The 21231-nt window shown below is 36.7% G+C and overlaps 3 protein-coding genes across 5 annotated transcripts in view; all 3 read right to left on the bottom strand.

The window, feature by feature from the left end:
• The window catches only part of LOC102591314 (single-stranded DNA-binding protein, mitochondrial), a 4469-nt gene extending 2816 nt beyond the window's left edge, over positions 1-1653 (bottom strand). The window contains exons 1-3 of the mRNA XM_006344649.2: positions 1458-1653; positions 1099-1286; positions 20-228 (exon numbers count right to left, since the gene is read on the bottom strand). Coding sequence (XP_006344711.1) covers positions 20-228; positions 1099-1286; positions 1458-1518 — 458 coding nt within the window. The 5' untranslated portion in view covers positions 1519-1653. The remainder of the gene's footprint in view (positions 1-19; positions 229-1098; positions 1287-1457) is intronic.
• A 2674-nt stretch (positions 1654-4327) lies between these two features.
• LOC102590973 (pre-mRNA-splicing factor 38) lies at positions 4328-7481 on the bottom strand. Its single transcript, XM_006344648.1, has 5 exons — positions 7008-7481; positions 6829-6919; positions 5971-6097; positions 5818-5888; positions 4328-4996 (listed from the first exon to the last, which is right to left on the bottom strand). Exons 1-5 carry the CDS (start codon positions 7417-7419, stop codon positions 4564-4566), a joined length of 1134 nt encoding a protein of 377 aa, XP_006344710.1. The 5' UTR covers positions 7420-7481; the 3' UTR covers positions 4328-4563.
• Positions 7482-8781: 1300 nt separating this feature from the next.
• Positions 8782-19268, bottom strand: LOC102590171 (topless-related protein 3). 3 transcript variants are annotated; one of them, XM_006344646.2, is made up of 25 exons: positions 18881-19267; positions 17743-17922; positions 17528-17641; positions 16686-16844; positions 15914-16088; positions 15650-15782; positions 14994-15109; positions 14724-14859; positions 14470-14579; positions 14126-14195; positions 13980-14053; positions 13771-13866; positions 13600-13692; positions 12594-12721; positions 12253-12487; positions 11918-12085; positions 11743-11829; positions 11452-11604; positions 11258-11368; positions 10987-11166; positions 10772-10900; positions 10588-10683; positions 9900-10082; positions 9652-9827; positions 8782-9434 (listed from the first exon to the last, which is right to left on the bottom strand). In XM_006344646.2, exons 1-25 carry the CDS (start codon positions 18958-18960, stop codon positions 9218-9220), a joined length of 3399 nt encoding a protein of 1132 aa, XP_006344708.1. In that variant the 5' UTR covers positions 18961-19267; the 3' UTR covers positions 8782-9217. The 3 variants fall into 3 exon arrangements, with proteins under 3 accessions (XP_006344708.1, XP_006344709.1, XP_006344707.1); XM_006344647.2 differs by having other exon boundaries at positions 11743-11826; XM_006344645.2 differs by having other exon boundaries at positions 11743-11826; positions 13980-14195; positions 18881-19268.
• Positions 19269-21231: the final 1963 nt, after the last annotated feature.

Genomic DNA, 21231 nt, shown 5'->3' with positions numbered 1-21231 from the left:
GGGAGGGGTGAGTGCTTACTTTTTGGTAAGTTGCTGAACGGAGTATTGCCCAAGCATTTCATTATGCACTGCGATCCTATGCCACTGTCCAGGTTTAGGCAAGTCTTTGTCTTGTGGGATTCTCTGATCAAACATGCCACCTGTTCCAACTGTGAAAATAGTGACACTCCGTCCATTTCTCAATATCTTCTGCACAGGAGATTGCCCGACTTTGCCACATATAATAGCCTGTCAAAAACAAAATCCTGTCTTTAAGTTGGTCTACCAATTATCCCCCAAAAACAAAACAGACAAAAAATTAAAAAGATGAATTATGCCACCATCCTTGACATTTTTGGTTAAAAAATTAAAATAGACGATCTAACTTCCTTTATGTGGAAATGGTTTTGGAGTTATGAGATCTCACAAAAAAGAACTTAGTTCAGAAATTGATAAAGAAATGGGTCTTGGGCCTAACTCAACCCCGAAGCTATCTCTTGAGGGGAGGATTTCCCAAGACCATATAAAGAGACCATGTACTACTTAACACACCTACGTGGGACTCAAGCGCCCCCACACGCCTAGGACGGACATCTGGAGTGTGCACAATATAACACTGGGGAGGGGGTGGGGGTGCAGCAACATCGGAAATAATGAATTAGGATGGGGCACCAAAAGCAAGCTCATGAAGGGAGGAATTGCCCAAGAGAGACCAAGTACCCCTTAACCAACTGATGTGTGACTCCAACAGAAATCGCATATCAATTTACAGATTCAATCATTCTGGTCCTAAAAATATCTCTAACTAAAATAGCTTCATTCTCAACCAAGTTCTCAACAACTTCTACCAAAAGGTTGTGCTTCACCCAAGCCTCATACCACACAAGGAATCAGTTGAAACAATTTAGCAGACTCACAATGATAAGAGAGCGAGACAAAGGTCAGTGAAATAAGATAATTATAAAACTAAAATATTTAAAGAACAGCCTCCAAAATTGCTCAACAAACTAACATTAACTGATACAAACATATTGTTAGCCTTCTTATCATTCTTTCCTGTACAAGTATGATTCAATCTTCAATATGCTTATAGGGCTTTAAACAAGAACATATATATACCTTGTGCACACCCCGAAAATTCCAACCCTTTCTGGGGTCCACACCTTGCAGCTGCAAATTAGGTTTTTCGGGAAGAAAATCACTATCATCAATTTCTACAGCTTCATTATTACTTGCAGGCTCATCACCATCACTATGATATGTACCAGTTGAATAGCACAACCTAGAGGTTCCTTGCACACCCATCACTGTAATATGCAATAAAACAATCGTAATCATAAAAAAAACATTTTTTTTTACAATATGCCCACCATTTGTTCACTGAAATGCCTCAATCAATATAACCAGAATTAAGAGAATAACTCTAATACAAGAAAATAATAAATACAATGAAATTGATTTTTTTACAAAGGAAGAACCTGGTCTGGCGGCTGGAGAACAGCGCAACAATTTGACAAGTTTAGCAGCCATTGAATTCATTTTGCAGTGAACGGAAATTAGGGGACAAGGAGGGTTTTAGCGCTATTACAATCTAATACGGGTCGGGTTTGCACCCCAGTTTTTTGTTTTTTCAAAAATGGTCCGTTCGGTTTAATTCAGTAATGCATGAATTTGAATATCAATTTTCTCTAATTAGACTTTTCCTACTCTTGTATAAAAATTAATAAAAGCCTTTTTTGTCCAATAAAGACGAATATTTTAACTTAGTGTAGATAGTCATGGCAACTTTAATAAGCTTTAAATTCAAATCGTGTCAATAATCATTGATTTGAACTTTAATTTGTGTCGATTATAATTTATTGATAAAGTTTAATTGAACTCAACTAACCTCGATATTGTAAAAATCGATTGAACTCGAGCTGGCTGAGCTTTATACCTAAACCTATTTTAATGGAATGGTCATCTTCCAAGAACATCACACAACCATTTCTCAAAAGCCAAAAAGCATTACATATATAACATCATTGATGGCTCCATAATTTTAAATGTGTAGTTGCTATAGATGGCTCCATACAGACTTTTGACAAAAACAAAGTAAAGTTTTTTTTTTTTTTAAATATTTTAAACAAAGTAAAGTTGTGGACTCTTCTTTGGATAATTGTGAAATCAGATGTTATTTGTTTAACTACCCCTTGAAGACTGAAACAGCAATTCAACAGTTGGAAAGAAAATGGGAGTAGAGGTTATTTTCTAATGTCGTGAAAAAATAAGCAATCACGTTCAGGTGAGTTTGATGAGAAAACATGTAACCAACTTTATCCCTTAATTAATTACCCTTTACATGCTATAATAATTTTACTAACATAACCTTGTATAAAAAGATATAATTGAGGGCATTCTTGGAAAAAAGCAACAGAAATGTTAAGCATATGAATAGGGCCACTACCCACGTCCATTACAACAACAACAACAACAACCCAGTAAAATCCCACTAGGTGGGGTCTGGGGAGGGTAGAGTGTACGCAGACCTTGCCACTACCCACGTCCATTACAACAACAACAACAACCCAGTAAAATCCCACTAGGTGGGGTCTGGGGAGGGTAGAGTGTACGCAGACCTTGCCTCTACCCACGTCCATTACAACAAAAACAACAACAACCCAGTAAAATCCCACTAGGTGGGGTCTGGGGAGGGCAGAGTGTACGCAGACCTTGCCACTACCCACGTCCATTACAACAACAACAACAACCCAGTAAAATCCCACTAGGTGGGGTCTGGGGAGGGCAGAGTGTACGCAGACCTTGCCACTACCCACGTCCATTACAACAACAACAACAACAACCCAGTAAAACCGCAATAGGGGGGGTCGGGGGAGGGTAGAGTGTACGCAGCCCTTGCCCCTACCCACGTCCATTACAACAACAACAACAACCCAGTAAAACCGCAATAGGGGGGGTCGGGGGAGGGTAGAGTGTACGCAGACCTTGCCACTACCCACGTCCATTGAAAAACAAAAAAGGTATGAGCAACAATAACAATGAAGAGAAAAGAAAAACTAGTAAATATTGGGATATTGTGTTTGCCAAGAGGAAAGCAAAATTCTTCAAACAAAGTTAAAATGGACAAGGCAAGTTTTCATAGTACTGGAAGATTGAAAAATCCTAGCTCCCTCCTAAGGTATTCACAAATCAATGGCTTTGCCATGTCCATGCAACAAAAGGTGAGAGTGAGATTACCCAAGTTGCTTGTTGTCAACAACCCTATGCAAAAAACTGAAAAGGGTGTCAAGGGGAAAAAGAAGAAGATCAAATGGACTAAACCTGCAGGACTTGGTTCAATTTTCTGTAATGCTTCTCGCAACAAGAAACCGTTGCAAAGGGACTCTTCAAGCTTTAAAAATGACAGGCATGGTGATGATGCTGATGGTTTGGATGAATGCATGGAAGAACGAGATCAACTGATTGTCTCCGGGAAGAAAGACAACATGTTTAAGACTATGGTCGAAAATTCAGTGGAACGGCTAACACTGAGTAAGTCATGTTCATTCAAGAAGATACTGAGGATCTTAGACACAAAGAGGAAGCCATTAAACGTGAATGAAGAACAGAATTCAGAAACATCAACTGGCAGTAGAAAGCAACCACGGATTTTACCCCGAAATCTCTCAGGGCTGTTCGAGTTCAGGTTCAGAAAGAGGTTTGGATTTTGCTTCACCAACTGGAAGACCAACAAAGCAGATCCTGGAACAGACTTTGAAGGTGCAGACTATGGTGCTGTTACTAATGCAGAGACTCAGGAAATGTCGAAAACCTTTAACTGGGCATCAATCAAGAGGCAGAAAGCTTGTTACTGCATCAGTAGAAGAGTGAAAGCCATACACAAGAGAGTAGTGAAACAGGAGAGAGAGTGCAAACATGAGGATGAGGAAGAACAAGAGAAAGTTGAACTGGAATTATGCAAGAAAAGGATACTCATGGGAGGAAAATGTCGGCCACTTAGTGCATCTGGCAGCCTTCACTACGATCAGAATGGCATTCTGTTACCAGAACTTCCATATCAAGAAATGTAACCATTTAGCAGTTGATAGCGTGAAGCTCATTTCTGCACATTTTAGGTAGTGTAAGCTCTTTCTCCCTGTATTTCAGCTTGTCCTGTACATTTGTGAAGCCAATGCCTTATTGTAATTGGCATCTGTAGAGAATACAATTGTCTACCAGTTCCTTTTACACTCCAGTGTGTGCTTTCTGAGACTGTAGGGGGATTTAACTGCAGATCTGCATCATTAGCTGTGAGCAAGTATGAACATCCAAGTTTTCATGATTATGGAGCTAAAAACATGTAAAATCATAAAGAGAACTCAAATGACATAAATTTGTACCGACTTTTTAGCATCAGTTAATAATACTAGTGAAAAACAAGGTGCAAGGAATTTGCAAGCAGTAAAAATGCAGAGCACAAAACTGCAGTTTCAAGTAGTAGATTATTAGTACACTAAAAGAGTGAAAAGAAAAGTAAAGGTGCTACAAGGGCAAAAGATACACATCACCAAACATATCGAAAACTACAAACGCAGATGTACATGTTCATAGCTTCAAAGGCTTTAATCCAAGCGATGCCCTAAGCCTGTTGGCTTCTGCAATCTCTGGATCAGGATGATCTGTTCCATCATCTTTCTTTTCTTTCTTCTCCTTTTTCTCCTTCTTCTTCTTAGGTTCATCCCGGGCAGGACTAGCACTACTGCGAGCATGCCTTTTACGACGGTCATCCTCCCGATCTTTACGGTCTCTGCTTCTACTTCTGCTCCTAGAATAACTCCTGCGTCGACCACGGTCACGTCTATCACGTTCCCTATCCCTTTCTCGATCCCTCTCACGACCATAGTCCTTATCATCCCTGAGGCGATGACGGTCCCTGTCTCTATCTCGGTCTCTGTCACGTCTGCCACGTTCCCTATCATAATCACGATCTCTGTCATAGTCTCTATCATAATCTCGATCTCTGTCATAGTCACGATCCCTGAAAGAGAAGGCATAGAAGCTCAAATCAAAAAATAAAGAGAGAACCCCACAACAAAGAAAAAGGCATAAGCTGGATTGTGTTGTAAATCAAAAAAAGAATGTTCTAATTACACTACCACTACACTGCAGAAAATGTTAAATCACAAAGTGTAATTCGATATAAGAGCCTCCTACTACACAATTAATATAACATAATAAATAGCCAAACAAATCACATTACTGCCAACTGAAACAATTGGATAGTAGAAATGTATGATCTATCATACTTCTCAACTGCACACTGTCAGTGCAGAGAAACCTGGCAAGATCACAATTTTTTAAATATAGGAAGCTGTGCTAGTCACCAAAAGGCCTAAAATGCCATATTGGTTGGAGGCTTGAAGCATGTGAAGTGTGTGCTTTGTGTAATAATTCCAGAGTATCTCTGGCTACTTCAACAATCAGCTTCCACTCGAACAGTAATCAACTTACAATAAAGTGTAAACAAAATTTCACTTAACCTAAGTCATGGTCACCTTCAATCCTGAGGGAAACCACCCAAACTGAGTCCCCAAAAACAGGAGTTTGACAAGCTACAGTTTTGCTTAAGGATTTCGAAGTAATTAAAATCATATGTAATGATGCAGATGCTCTGGAATAAACATTGGGTACTAGTAACAACTGGAGATGGGCACACTCCTTATATAATAGGAGTCTTTGCGTTTGTAGGACCCATCCATGTCATTTCCACTTCACAAGAGTGAGTTGTGAGGCAAATGAAGAATTCAAACCTCAACACATTAATAAACGAAGAAAAGACAACAGATGATTGAAATCTACCTGTGTCTGTGACTATCTCGTCTTCTATCCCGATCTCTCTCCCTAGCTGGACTTCCCCCACGGTAATAATCCTGCATTATTGCAAATCAATAACCAGAAACAAGCCTTTAAATTAATGAAATTGACTATAAACTAAGCACGTCAAAAATCAACCTTTTCATGCTCATCATCTAATCCAGTGGCAAGTTGTTCATCCTCATCCTTCTCCTCTTCCTCTTCAAAGTCATCTTCCAACGCACTTCTCCGAGGTTCCAGCAGTTTATTCTGTTCCAATATCCATCTGGTGGCAACACATGATACGTGGGAGATTAAATTAACACACACATAAAGAGTATAGAAGAAACAAAGAATTAGAAGTACATGCACAGCAAAATATTTTGGAGGCAATAACAGCTAAGACTAAGATCTAACAGCACCAACACTCGCAAAAAGGAAAAATTGCAAAAAAAAACACCGGACAAAATAGACAATTAAGGGCGGGTCACAGACGGATTTCTCAATTATAAAAAAAAAAAAGACAAATAAGGAAGGCTTTTTTCTTTCTTCAATTAATATTATTGTGATATAGACCATGTGTTTTAGGCTAATAATCATTTTCCTGTGTTATCATCCTGAGCACATTGACCCGTTAAACTTAACCAATACAATCTTGGCTTAGACCTATTACACATAATCCATTACAAAATGTAAACAAACAAAATCATAACAGCTTGCCTTTGCCCTGGAAGCAGAAGTTTATGTTTTGAGCAAGATAATCCATCACTGCGCAAGCTTAAGTAGAGGGCCAATTAAACCAACAACAAATTACACACTCTCATGAACAAAGTAGAGTCCGCATTCTCATTCAACCCACACAGGCTCAATTTGATATTAGTAAATTAATCATGTTGTGCTTAGTTTTATGGCTGTCCGTTTAGGGGAGCATATATTCGAAAGAGTATCCACCAAGTACCTATATTCTACTAAAATAAAATAAAATAAAAATGGCAAAGGACTCAAATAGACAAATACCTTTTCTTGATGCGGGGCAAAGCAATATCACAAGAGTAATCTGTTGTAAGAAGTTCATCTATATACTCATCCACATGTGTCAGTGCATACTCTAAACAAGAAAAGACAAGAAAAATTAGATCTCGTATCACAGTTTTAATCAAGTCATTAGATAAAATCAAGAAACCAAGAAAACTTACGCCCATCAGCTAATTTACGCCTCAGCTTTCGATAATCATTGTAGAGAGGCTCGAGATATCGATATATATCAATATCCGTACCCGTAAGACGCAAATAGAAAGCCCCAAGAACTCGAACATACTTATAATCTTCGTTCTTGATGAACTCCACAACGATATCTTTTTCAGGCTGGATTTGGAGCATCTTCATGACAAGGCAAATAAATGGTGAGGGTTTCCGATTACCGCCGAATGTTCCACCGAGGTGATCAAGTTCCATGGCTTTGTCGACTAGTGTTTCTGCTGTCAACCCGAAACATTGTTCTTTCCAGTAAGTGTTTTGGTATATTTTGGACCTGAGGATTTTCTCCACCAGGTTTTGTGGGTTCGTTCCCCTAATGCTCTTCGCCAATGGATCGGTGCGATTCGCCATCTCTGAAACCCTAACCGGGTTTTGCGATTTAGGGAGAAAGCCCCAAGTATATATGGAAAATGAAATAGTACTTAACAGATTGGACTATTTATAATTGGGCCTCTTGGACTCGCGACGCGGGCATAAATACTTATATGTATACAAAAAAAAAAAAAAAAAGTGTTTCCAATTAATAGTCATTCAAATTAACAAAGCATAAACATAAACGTATCATTTCACTTGACCTCAGTTGGCATTTAATATCATCCAATTATAGATGTGCATAAATAAATATTTAAACTTGTATAAAGTTGAACAAGTAAACACACATTTTGTTTCTGCATATAACATAATACAGATTCGTTCAAGTGTATATCTCACACGAATTGTCATGTAAGACGTCTTGTGAAAAGTGGTTCACATTGACGCTGACTCACAAATTATAGTGAAGGCAATCAACCCCCTCTCCTTTGCCCCTTGGCAAATTGCACACATAGTGGATCAAATTATTAAAATGGAAAAGGAGGATAACCTTATTCTTTGTACATTTTTTTTTAACTTTAGAGAAGCAAATTGCATGGCTAACATTTTAGTAAATTAGAGTCTACAAGAAAAGATCATCAACTACCTTCATGGAGAGTAACACCTTACCATACAAGGTGAGAGCCACCCTTTAAAATGATGAGATGGATGAACTAGTTTTGTTGGATGAAAGCTATATTAGAACAGTACTCTAAGAAAGGGTATTCACTCATTAGAGAAATATAAACTTGTTCATTTATAAGCCAAACTTGATACTTCCCTGTATACTGCTAATGTAACAGAAGGTTTCTTCCCTAATGTATTTGCTTTATATACTTGAGCCGAAAGTCTATTAGAAACAACCACCTTCACAAGGTAAAGGCAAAGTTGTGTAGATACCACTTTCCCCAAACTACACTTGTAAAATTACACTAGACATGATCGAATTATTTTTAGAAAAATAGCAAATGTACTATCAAAGCTTCATCTCAAAGTTTTACTTGGTCCTAGATATTTGACACATCATTTATTTGAAATGCCAGAGAGCTGCTTGTTCTTCAAATGACCAAGAAAAAGAAAACATAAAATAATAAACAAAACGAACAAGAGAAAGAACATGTAAATAACATTCCATTTACTAAAACATCCAGGTAATTCTGTTCCAACACAACAGTTATGATGCGGCAATATAATTTTAAGCTGGATACCTCCATTAATTGTGTTACAGTAGTAGTAATTAAGGGATAATATCTCAAATGGTCACTCATAATTATTGAGTAATCGAATACAAAATGCATCTAAGAGACACGAGAATTACCATTAATGGACCACCATAAAAATGATGAGATTTGATACAGCAAGTGCTAAAATTTCAAAATTACCATACGGATGACCAAATAAAAGAAACCTTATTACAAAAGCTATTAGTATAAAATCGAAATCTACAATGCAATGGCAAATACAGGACAAGGAATATATCATTAAAAAAGAAACACTGAACTACTGGGAGAGAGAGAGAGTGTGTAGAGTATTGACATCCATTAACTGATCCTTTAAACTGAGCTATTTCCTGTGACATTCAGGACCTTCAACCAAAAGCCAATGGCCGAACGGAGAACATCCCCTACTATTTTAACTATGGAGAAAAAAAATGATAAAAATGAAGAAAAAAAACATATAACAAAGTTTAGGAATCTCTCTAAAAGAGTAAGAGGTGTGCCATCATAAAGAGATGTGGACTAAAACCTATACTGATAAGATACACAAAAAGAATGTCACTGATAGAATACAATATGTTTCATCTTTGAACTTGGTCGGCAACATGGTTGTTAGCGTTCGAAGAGGAGGCCACCCTGCCATTTAACATCCCGTTATCAATAGGTGGACTTACGCCCCACTTCCCATCGGATTCCAGTGGTTCAATCACTTTAACAGTTCCATCTGTCAACCCAACTGCAAATTGGCTGGGTTCCTGTGGATGTGCTGCAACTACTAGCGGATACACAGATTGACTCCTGAGACATACGACACGTGCATTAGCCACGACTCTTTTAGCACAAAGAACATCACAAGATAATGAGATTGGAACAAGTAAAATTAGTACATGAATCAACATCTTACAAAGTGCACGATAACACATTTTAACATGTTAGCTGAATGACAAAAAAAAACTGGATTTGCAGAAGTGAATAAAAGACAGATTCAAAAGACTGATGTTATATCTGTTCTTACCCAGTCAACACTGCCTGGGACAAATAAGCCGAGGGAGCAACACGACATCTGAGTCTTAGGGTATCGGCATCAAATACCCCAATGTTGCCATCAGAAAAGGAAGCATAAACTAGTTGACTGTTGCAAGAGTAAGCCGCATAGGTTATTGGTGCAGAAAGTGCATCTTGAGGGACCCACTGCAAGAAACAGAATCAATAAGAAAACAAACTTTTACATGTCCATAATTTGAGATTAGGGATTTGTTTTACCTGGCGAATTCTTTCCATCTTTGATGCATCATAAATTGCCAACTGTGTTTCATGGGATACTAGCAGGCGGACTTGGTCCGCATGAAATTGTACTCGAGTGTCACCACTAGGTGCTTTACCAGCAGGCAGTTGAATGGGAACTGATTTCCTCTTGTCCCATGAATCAATGCTCCATAAACAGACCTGCAATGGTCAAATTCCATACATAAAGAAATAAGGTATCTATAGCATGTCAAAGCACTAGAAGATGTGCACATGCTGTCATAAATGAAAACAAAATACAGAAACATAATTGGCAGGTGCAGTCAATTCCAGGCTTCAGGCCATACATCTGTTCATTATCAAGTTCCAAAGGGGGGCAATAATTGTACAAATTCTATAGATTGACAACTTATCATGATGTTCACAATCACATTTCAATTAAGACTGCTACACCTCATATGAAATAAGAAGTAACAAAGCAATAGACACCCTCCCTCACCCCCCCACCTAAAAAACAAAAAAACTGAAGGTTGTGGCCAGTAAGAGAAAGCTAATTGGGAAGTTTTCGTGTTGCATCCCTCCTTTAGCAGAAAGCTAATTGAATAAAATGTAGGTTCTATATCTGTTCCTTTATCCTTTCACGGTTCAAAAGAAATAACACAAGGCATCAGAAGGAATATATAAAAGAAAAAGAACAGCGACTTACCTGAGCATCAGCACCTGATGAAACCAATATGTTGAGGTTGGTGGAGAAAGCAAGACCAGTAATGCGCTTCTGATGGCCTTTTAACTTGGATTTTACCTATGGATCAAATGCAGCAAACATAAAAAATGGGTCAATTAACCAACTCACAGATGTCATTGAATATAGAAATAGTTGTATAAATTACCTCATCAACCCTAACATTGTAAATGTGGATTGTTGAGTCCTCCATGCCAATGGCGATAATATTGTTATCTTGAGGATGGAATGCTAAGAAAGTTGAAGCCGGCGGAGGTGGCATAAATGTTGTCATTACCTATACATCTCAGTTATTATCATATTCCCAAATCAAACCACTCAAATAGTAAGATAAAAGAACAGGACCCTCTTCTATAGATTTACCTTAAACGTCATCATATTGAATAGTGACACTTTTCCACCAGCAGCTGACATTACATAAGAGTCATTCTTTGAGAGAGCAATGCAAGGAACAGCCTCTTCCAAATTAATACCTACGATATCGTTGGTCATAAGAAGACCACTGTTCGGTTGCCAATATTGTGGAACAACATTAGCAGTGGCCTTTAAAGACACAAGACATTCCAAAAGTTAGTTTGTATAACATTTTTGAAAATAAATATGTAGCTAAGACAGTTATCAGTTAATGTTTTACCTTGCCACTTGGATTTTGTTCATTGCGCGTCCACTTCCACAGCTTTTGAGTACCATTCGAACCAAGTGCCAGGATACCAACACCAGAATTTGTATAAAGAAGCCTTGCAACCTAAACAGAAGTGCTATTTAAATGATCTAGTTACATGTGAATCACAAAATACAGAATAAGTTCACACAAATTAGATAACGCACCTTATTATTCGAATCTGAACTCTCAGGCATGGTAACCAGCCTGCATTGAGCTTGGTCTAAAATTTCAGTTAACTGCCAGGGTTTGGCCTTATCTGAAACTTCCTCCAATATTCTTGGTTTCTCCATGCTTCTGGGCACAGAATCAACTCCATTCTGCAAGGAAGTAAAATAATATAAGAGGATAAATTCACTAAACTGAAAAACAGATGACGTTTGAAGCTTAAGTATGAGCTTATTTAACAGATTGCGGAAGATTAAACTGAGAAAGAAAAAAATTGAAATATTACATACAAGGATAGGAGACGGCCTGATAGGAGAGCTCCTTTCAACTTTACAATTGACAGGAGTAGCATTTGGAACAGAAGAGCCAGAACCCTGCTAAAAAGAACACAAGGAGATCTTTTTTACTTTGAACATAATAAAACTACGCTCAGAATAAGTGGGAGAAGCAAACAACCATCAATACCTTAATAGCAGCTGCTTCAATGGGTGATCTTAGTGCTTCAAAAGGCGGGGCCTCAACTGTTCTCAAGGATCTCATACCAGCAGCGTTTCCCAGTATCTTAATCCCATTGTCAGCTGTAGTAACAGCAAGAAGATTCCCCTCCTTGTTGAATCTCAAGCGTGGAAGACTCTGCAACAACCACCACAATTAAAGCCATCTTCAGAATATACAGAAAGTTCCAATTTGTTTAGTAATTTTCATTTTCCTTTTCTTTTTTTTTCAATTCCTTTTCTTTTTTGGTGTATCGTGAGAATGGTTGCTCAAATGATAACAATAGAACTGACATAAGCACTGACCGGGAGACCACCATCAGCATCTATAGTTGTAAGAATGTTTATATTGTCCATGTCCCAAAATTTTATCTGGCTATCTTCACCCACAGCCAAGAAGTGATTTTGAGTAGTGTCAAACTGCACAACACCAGCTGATTTCTTTCTAAACCCAGAATAAGTCCTCTTTATGGCTCCTTCACTTTCATTCCATTCCACAAGAAAAGAATCACCTTCTTTACCAGTTCCACAAGAGAACAATCTATAAGCATGAAAAATTAACATCAAAGAGTTAATAAGAGTCAGTGGAGGCAGAATACTCGTAAAGACCAACATACAGTAAATAATGGATTCTCCTGCAACCCTACCTAGTTCCGTCAGCACTATAAAGCATGGTGGTACACCAATGACCAGGAGCATCATAGTCAACTCGAGATCCCATATTGTCATACAGCCAAGCTTTTATTTTCCCATCTATAGCAGTAGAAAAAATGAACTGCATACAGAATACAAAACAAGATGTTATTCGAGAGTGGCAAACACCATTACAAGGCAGGTAAACACCTGAAAATGCATCAATAATGCCTTAACGTCTGTCCATTCTCAATAGAGTTGCATTGAGTACAAAGCATTTCTGTCTAAACATAAAACAAAAGGCTAATATGTTATCTACATTTTCAGAATCATCAACAAACGTACAAATCATGACAGAATCTCCAAATGCACCTAGGTACAGAAAGTGCACCCACACCTCATATAGACACTGCCTCCAATTGAGATAGGCAATACCTTCTCAGATGGTACAGTGGACCATCAGCACTAAGATAATTTACATTTGACTAATCTCATGGATCAATTTGCATAGAAGCCAATGATTGGATATATTCATGCAGAATCACACAAGTCGTCTGGTTTTCAGACGAAGAATATGTCCTCCCTGAACTTTCTTGGAAATTATTACAACGTGATCAACCGAAACCCAATTAAGTTTTTCCCAGTTTCCACCAACAATAACTATTTATACTATTTCCTAGAAGGATGAATCTAGATAGAATGTCAAAAGTTGCATGATGGTGATAACCGAGTAATAAAACAAAACCGCTTCCTAGTCACAAACAACCAGTTTTAATGACACAGTAGAAAGTAAGAATAATGCCAAGTTATGTTCCCTAGCAATAGCAATAAAAGATAGTTAGTTTTTACCCTATTTTGTAATAGTTAATGAATGTTTCCTAGCACTAGCAACAGTAAGCAGAACTCTGCACCTACATTTTGAAAACTTTCCAACTACCAGCAGAGGGGGTTAGTGAAGTGTTAATCAATCCTGAAGCAATGACAAGCAACAAATGCAAGTTCTTCCATATTTGGAAATACCTGAATGCTCTCCTTCTGATGAGGGCATATGGAATATACAGGAGCTTCATGTCCTTCAAAATTAAACAGCTTTCTTCCTGTTATATCCCACACCTGTTTCAAATATTTCATTCAGCATTTTCGTAAAAAAGTTTGCGGTTCAAACTGAAATAATGACACTTCAGATGTTACCTTTATCAACTTATCATCTCCACATGTTACTATACATAACTGCTTGTTTGGATAAGCAAATGCTAAGTCATTAACACTCCCAGCATGGGCATCCATCTTAAATCACAAGGATGCAGGTAAGATTGAGTTAGAATTATAGCTTTTAAGTTCGCCACAACATATGGTTCAACTTGTCAAAAGAAAAAGAAAGATAAAACAGAAAAATTTACCTCCAAATGCTGGCGCAAATCATTTGTTCCAACAGTGGCATACAGATGGACCAAATGCTTAGAGAATGCAACTCCTGCAACACAAAGTACAGTCATGAACATCCACAAGAACGTGTATAATAACAAAATTAAAGAAAGGCACACACCAACGAAGGTCCCATCTGGACTCCATGCAACACGGCTTACAGAAAATGGTGCATCTTTGGAAGCAGAAGCCTGTGGAAACTCTCAATTGTCAGGAGAGAAAAACAGTGTACTATACTGACATTTGAGAAATCTTAAAAACATCAAACCAGATACTCACCCACAGAACTACATATTTGTGAAGAGACTAAACTCTCAAATTATACAACTGAAGACTTTATTTGAACTTACAACTATATGCCAGATAAAAAGGCAACCATATTGAAGAAACAAATTAAAAATCTAAAATTGAATGTTTGCTTTCACTTCCAGAGAATTAATTTATAAGAATTTAGTATTGATTAACCTGAAATGTATGAGTACACGCTTGAACATCCCATATTTTAAATGCCTTCGCAACCAACTTCTCTCGTGTTGCTACTTCCCAGAGTGTTATTTCACCATTGGTGGATCCAACTGTTCAGCACACTCCATAAAGTTAAGAGGAAGAAGATATCTTAACAGCTATGACTCTTCTATCACTGCTGGTCCAAGCGGAATAGGCACGAGGACACAGCAACAATAGGATACATGGACAGAAGATCTTAAACAGTAATATACCAAGCAGATATGTATGATGAGAAGGATGAAAGTCCATGCTAGTGACTGAGGATCCTTGAGGTAAAGTAAAAGCTACAGTCCTTGGTAAGTCATCAAGGGACCAAGAAGACTGCTGACGAACTGTAGGATACGTAACCTGAAAGGGAAGAAAGATAAAACACATTTCATGAATTTGATATGATCTGAAATGATAATAATTTGAGGGTAAATTCTGCAGGAGGAAAGAAAAAGAAAATGTATCATTTCAGAAAGATTCATCTTCCGCAATACCTCCTCAACAGACTGTGCAGGTCGTAAACGTTTCATTAATTGCTCATGATCAGCACTCTGATAGTCAAGCATACCTAATGTAGCTGGAGGGGTGAGGGGGCGCTTCAAAATTGAAACTGTTCAAGAGAGAAACATAGTCAATAGAAGTGGAGAATATCATCTCTGGACCAAATACTCATAATGGTGTCAATTGTCTGCTTGACTGCTCCATGACCAAGCCAACTAACCCAAAGTATTCAAAGTTATAACTTGCAAGATCTAGAGCTTTTTATTCAGAAGGCGAGCAATCTTGTTATCAAACACATCAATTTTGGACCCTATTTTATGGTATCAGATTATTGATGAGGCATTTTGATCCTCAAGTAAACAAGAGCTACTATTCTCTGTTTTTATAAAGTAGGTGAAAACAAGAGTTAGTATTCTTTCTTCCAGCCTACTTATTTGGTGCTTCTTTACCAGAATATTTTACATGCATTCTAGAATAAATATTGAGAAATTTGCCAATATAATTACACAGTAAGTTCATGGATTTCTTTGACCTCTCAAAATATGAGTTGTTCTTTTTAAGTTTTAACAAATGTTTGAAGCATAATCGATGGTATCCACCATCAGAAGTCAGGCCCCTATTCATTCGAAGAAAACTAATTAAAACTCACCTTGATTTGGTGGAACAGGCAGGGATGATGCTGTCACAACAGCAGCTTGGACAGATGAAGAAGCAGCGGCGTTTGCCATCCAACCTGCTAAAGCATTAGCATTTGCAGCTGCTGCTGCTGCGGGTGGAAAGGGCTACAAGCAACAAATTAAAATACATGATTTGACCGAGTGAGACAAGCAACGACGTGGTCACTGGTCATTAAGTAATAAATAAGTCAAATCACCAAAAGTATCATAACTAGAGTAACCACAAAGAATCATACCCCATGTGCACCAAGTGCTGTAAAAGCGGCAGGTTTTGCAATCGCTGCAGGAGGAAGATTAACGGGTGTAGGTGCAACAGCCCCATTTGGAGGAGTGCATGTATGATCTGTGAACAGAGTCTTAATGTCAGGGTTTGGCCTTGGGTTCTTGCAAAGCTGGTGCTGCCAGTTGAGACTGCAGAAAATGCCAAAGTGAAAGATCAAATCAAAAGACATGATTCCAAGTTCAACTTCCAACATAAACAGCATCATGTTCAATTCTAAGTATACAGTTAATCTTTAGACAAATGCATCAAAGGTATTAAATCACAAGAAGTACACATGTGAGAAGACAGCACATCTAGGTTATCTTGCAATCTATGAACTAAGTCAAGTTATAGGAAAACAGACCATTTTATGAACTGGCACTCACTTCCACTCATTGCACTTCAGAATCAAGGAACTCGAAAGCCAAAAAAGTAACAAGGTAATTGACAATTTTCTTGTTAACAGGAAACAAAGAGAAGTGAAAGTCAAGACCAATGACATCCCACATGCATGTTTGTTGACTCAAAAATGCACAAAATTAGCATGACTCATTCCTCTGTCGAGGAAAGGAGCTGTAAAGCCAATAGAGCCAATACAAAGTTCACAAATGCCAGTACATTAACCGAGCAGTCAGCACTAAAATATCTTCTTTTTCTGTGGACGTAAAGAAAATAAAGAAATGGGCAACAAATATAAGAACTGATACTATCCTTCTTGACAGATTAGTAACAGAGAGATTCTTCACCTTTGATTGATTAATGTACGCAATCTTGAAGATCTCAGAGTCGGGAAGACGAGCTTTTCACGGAAAAGAGGATTTGCTTCAATCAACTTCTTCAGCTCTATCAACATTATGCTACGCGCTGTCTTGGTGTCACCATACTTCGAAAGCTGCTCGTTCTCTCTGAAACCAAATAGCCAAAGTAATTCAGAAGGCCATTACTTGACTTACATTGAACTGTTAAATCACATTTCAGGAAAGATAAATATCAAGCATGGAAAAAAGAAAAACTGCACAAACTGAAATAGTCATTCAACAAGCATTCAGCGCAGAATTCTCATTCACAGATAACCCATTGGCTCAAAAAGAAATTCCAGCAACTCAATAATTCGAAATATGTAACTTATAGAAGCCTTAGATCTCAGGCAATCTACTGCTAACCATGCAAACCATGCAGATAATACCAAATTCTGCATTTTGCCTCCCTCCATCTAAAAAAATTAGTCCAAATTTATTTCCTATTTGGTTCACAAACAACAGAGAGAAAGAAAAACGCGACCAAAAAAATGAATCCCTGCAAGACCAATAAGTAAATCACCTCATATATTACAACTTTATCTCCTCAGTACTATATTATGAGGCGAATTATTGCAACTACAGTTCATTTATTAGTATTCCTAAAGGAAGCAGAGGGAGCAAACAGAAACCATTGTGCATTTAGTCTCTTCCTTTAACTTCAAGAAGCTGTTCTGGTTAATTCTCTCTCATTGTCTAATTGTATGTCCCCTAACAATGCAAAAGTGATTTCTTCTTTAAACGTGGCTATGCATGGATATTCATTTCACATAACATGAGCAAAAAACTACCTGAAATTGGTAAGTGTCAAGAGCTGAGTGATCTCTTTGTAAAGGTCCTCATTGAATGTAGAGAACACTTTCAAATCACTCACAAGAATCTCAACTGCCTTTGCCTTGTCTTGCCTGAAATAACAACATGCCACACAGAAGAAAAAAAAAAGTTCAAATCAGAGCCTACTGCAGATATGAATGAATGGCATTGTAAAGTAACAGTGTGGACATACTTATCAAGAGCTTCAAGATATTTCTGCTTTCTTATCTCAAAAAAGATTTTCATTGAATATCTGTTGTCATCAACTTTGGTAAATCCGGACAAGTACTTCTCAACTTCGTCCCATTCACCTGCATGTACTTTCTCCTCAAAGTACTTCATATTGAAGAAAAATCCTGATTCTTGCTCTAGCCTGCAAACAAAATGACACATTTTTTTGCAGAGGTTAGACATTTTCAAGCACAGAAATTCATATAAACAGAGACAGTTGCTTGAATGCAGGGGAACTCTAAATTCTATTCTTACATCTATAAATTAACAATAAGAAGGAAATAATATACTTAAACAGTAGAAAAGTTTTCATTCCCCCCACACTGGAAAAATTGATGTCAACAGAAAAATAGAGCGAGAGATTCAAAACACCCTCGCTTACACTTGATACTACTCCATCAAAGTTTTCATTCCCCACACACTGATAATTGATGTCAACAATAAACAGAAAAGAAAACATTGGACACACTCAATTGCACTTGATACTTAGCAAAGTTTTCATTCCTCACAAGCTGATAAATTGATGTCAACTAAATCAAACACTTAATAAACAGGAAAGATATAATGGTGCCAGAAAGTTTTCATTTTTCAAATCAATCTTTTTACAAACTTTAAACCAACATCTTTTAATGACTTCACATTCATAGAAGCACTAAATAAATAACAAAAAACAATTAAAAAATGGTCATTTTTTCCTTACAGATTACTAGTACTATCACTTAAGGCACATTAAATGTATCTCATTAACTCTGCACCAGAATTTACAAAAATTAAAAAAACCAAAACAAAAAAAATATATAAAAAAAAAGACAAACTATATAAAAAGCACAGTAGAAACAGCTACATCAAGTGCTTTTTCATTCCCTTTTTAGATAAATTACCAGAACAGCCCCAAAACTAAACACATAACTTATTTCTTTAGTTTTTTCACCTTCAAGAAATAAAAAGTTTTTCACTTTCAACAACCAAGTAAAAATAGTAAACCACTCACAAATAACATGACAATAAAATCCAAAAAAAGAAAGAAAAAAAAATCAACACATAGATATGTGTGTGAGAGAGAAATAAACACAAAAAAAAATAAAAAAAATAAACCATACTTGTGAACGGACTCCTTAAATTTCTCCTCTTCTAGAAACTGGAGTATGAGGAACACCAATTCTCTGCTAAGAGAAGACATTTTTTCCAACTCTCTTCAAAACCCCCAAATCCAACAATCTCCGATTCCAGAACTCCACAGATCCAAGCCCTAGATATCCACACGCGCTACGATTTCTAGGGTTTCAGCTCCTCCTCTCTCACATAAACAATTAATAAATCAGTGCTTGATTTCCAAAGGCTGCCGAAGAAGAAAGAGAAATTATATATATTTAGAGAGAGAGAGAGAGAGAAAGAGAATAGGTATATAGAGAGAGAAAGAGAGAAAAGGGAAGGGATGGGTCTATTTGTAGTGGGGGAAAGAGAAGAGTAAAGAAGATGGAAAATGAGGTGGGTGGGGGAGGACTTGGTCTCGCTATCTTCGATGCGTTTAGCAGTAGCCTATCTTTTTTATACTGACCTATCAGTGATAAGCTAATTAACTTATCATTTACGTTGATAAGTTGGTTGTGATAATCAAGCATGCTTATCAAGACAGTGGGCTTTCCTTATTGATAAGTAGGATGTGACTGGACTTGCGGATTTGAAATGGGGAATTCAAATGCAGTTGAATATTCGAGTTGAATTACGATTTTCGTCGTGGGTTACGTGTGCTATTTTATGAGAATGGTACTCTTTCGGTTTTCGGCGGCATTTAATTTACTCATCTAATTTATCGCGATATATTGATTTGATATCGTGAATTGGAATTAACTTTGGGGTCATGTCAGAAGAAAAAAAATTGTTTTGAAAATGAATGAATTCAGAGAAACTGCGCGTGTCCACGCGTTTGGTGAGATAAGGTGGGTCCCTCTGTATTTTTGTCTCACTTAGACATGGTCTAGTAATCAAGGCGCGTGATCTCTCAACGGTTATTTATGGTTTTTTCTTTCCGTTTTTGCTTTTTTTTAAGGGAAAAAGGATAAATATACCTCCTACGAATGATTGAAATATGTAGATATAATCCGTTATACTTTTGGAATATTTGTGTATCTGTCGTCCAAAAATTAGAGCATATATGTCTTTCACTCTAATGGAATACAAAATAGGACACGTGGCGCAATCTTATCTATCGATTCGATATTTAATAAATGTTGGATCAGTGAATGAGATTATGACACGTGTATGTCCGTTAGTATAAAGGGTATATATGCTCTAATTTTTTTACGATAGGGACATCAATGTCCCAAAATTATGACGGAGGATATATGCATACCACTTACAATAGTTCAGAGGTATATTTGTCTTTTTTCCCTTTTTGTAAATTAAAAAAAAAACTCCTAGGAGTCGTAAACATTTTTCCTATGAGAAAAATGATTAGCCAAATATGGAGACTTTGTATTTTCCTTTTCCTAAAAGAAAAACTCAACTATGATAAGAAACTAAGGGCAAATAATATCCAAAACAATATTCGTGATGTACTAAAAATAATTAATCTATATAATGACCGTTAATGTTAATTAAATTCTTTTATTCTTTCAAACAACCTATAAAAGTGAGTTGTGGTATTTATTGAATTTTATACAAAATTATTCGACCAATATTTACATTTCTAAATATTTTAATATAATGTATAAGAATAATGTTAAATAGAGTGCATTAATAATATATAATTATTAATAACTTTACTTAATAATCAAAAGAAAATAAGTTCTTTCTAGTAAATATCATTTGATCTCTTTACGGTTACATTTTCTTATAATTATTTTATTCTAAGACAAGTGAACATTAAAATATAAAAAATGAAATTAGTAACAAAATCAGTCAAAGTGACCAAAATAATTTGTATATTCTAAATAATAATGAATAAAATACGTTGTATATGTATTGCCAAATTTAGGGGTGTGCATCGCTCAGTTCGATTTGGTTTTATGAATTATCAGTTTTCAATTTTTGAATACGTTAAACCAATAATATCTTTTTTATCGGTTTTGGTCCTTAACGGTTCGCTTTTCGGTTTAACCAATAAGAAAATACTTGTAAAATAAATATATGACTTCTCTAATAAATTTGACGCAAAAACACAATAATGTAACTTAACAAATGCTCATAAAATAGAAATAATATTAACAAACATGAAAAGAACCATACAAATGTAACACAACGCAAAATTAAGAGGAATAGGGTTCTTATTTTATATTTTCACGTTTTGTATAATGTGAAGTTGTGAACTCAAAGTCACTGTGATGTGTAAATTGAAGGCTAAAGGACAAAGACAGTAACTAGTAACGTATTGAGATTAATTATATATATTATTTATGTACAAATAAAAGTAGTAAATTACAAGTCTTAATGGGTTATCGGTTTACCCAAT

The sequence above is a fragment of the Solanum tuberosum genome, unplaced genomic scaffold, assembly GCF_000226075.1.
Source record: "Solanum tuberosum cultivar DM 1-3 516 R44 unplaced genomic scaffold, SolTub_3.0 scf00060, whole genome shotgun sequence".
NCBI classification, from domain to species: Eukaryota; Viridiplantae; Streptophyta; class Magnoliopsida; order Solanales; family Solanaceae; genus Solanum; species Solanum tuberosum.
Note: the sequence above shows the minus strand (reverse complement) of the source record. Positions and strands in the feature narration are given on the sequence as shown.

Coding starts and splice junctions, on each gene's coding strand:
- LOC102590973 (XM_006344648.1), bottom strand. CDS start 7,419: ATGGCGAATCGCACCGATCCATTGGCGAAGAGCATTAGGGGAACGAAC. Junction 6,098..6,828: donor TTGCCCCGCATCAAGAAAAG/GTATTTGTCTAT, acceptor TGTTGCCACCAG/ATGGATATTGGAACAGAATA. Junction 4,997..5,817: donor CGAGATAGTCACAGACACAG/GTAGATTTCAAT, acceptor CTTCTCTTTCAG/GGATCGTGACTATGACAGAG.
- LOC102590171 (XM_006344645.2), bottom strand. CDS start 18,960: ATGTCTTCTCTTAGCAGAGAATTGGTGTTCCTCATACTCCAGTTTCTA. Junction 12,086..12,252: donor ATGCTGATGGTGGTCTCCCG/GTCAGTGCTTAT, acceptor TGGTTGTTGCAG/AGTCTTCCACGCTTGAGATT. Junction 10,901..10,986: donor TCAATATGATGACGTTTAAG/GTAAATCTATAG, acceptor TGAGATGTATAG/GTAATGACAACATTTATGCC.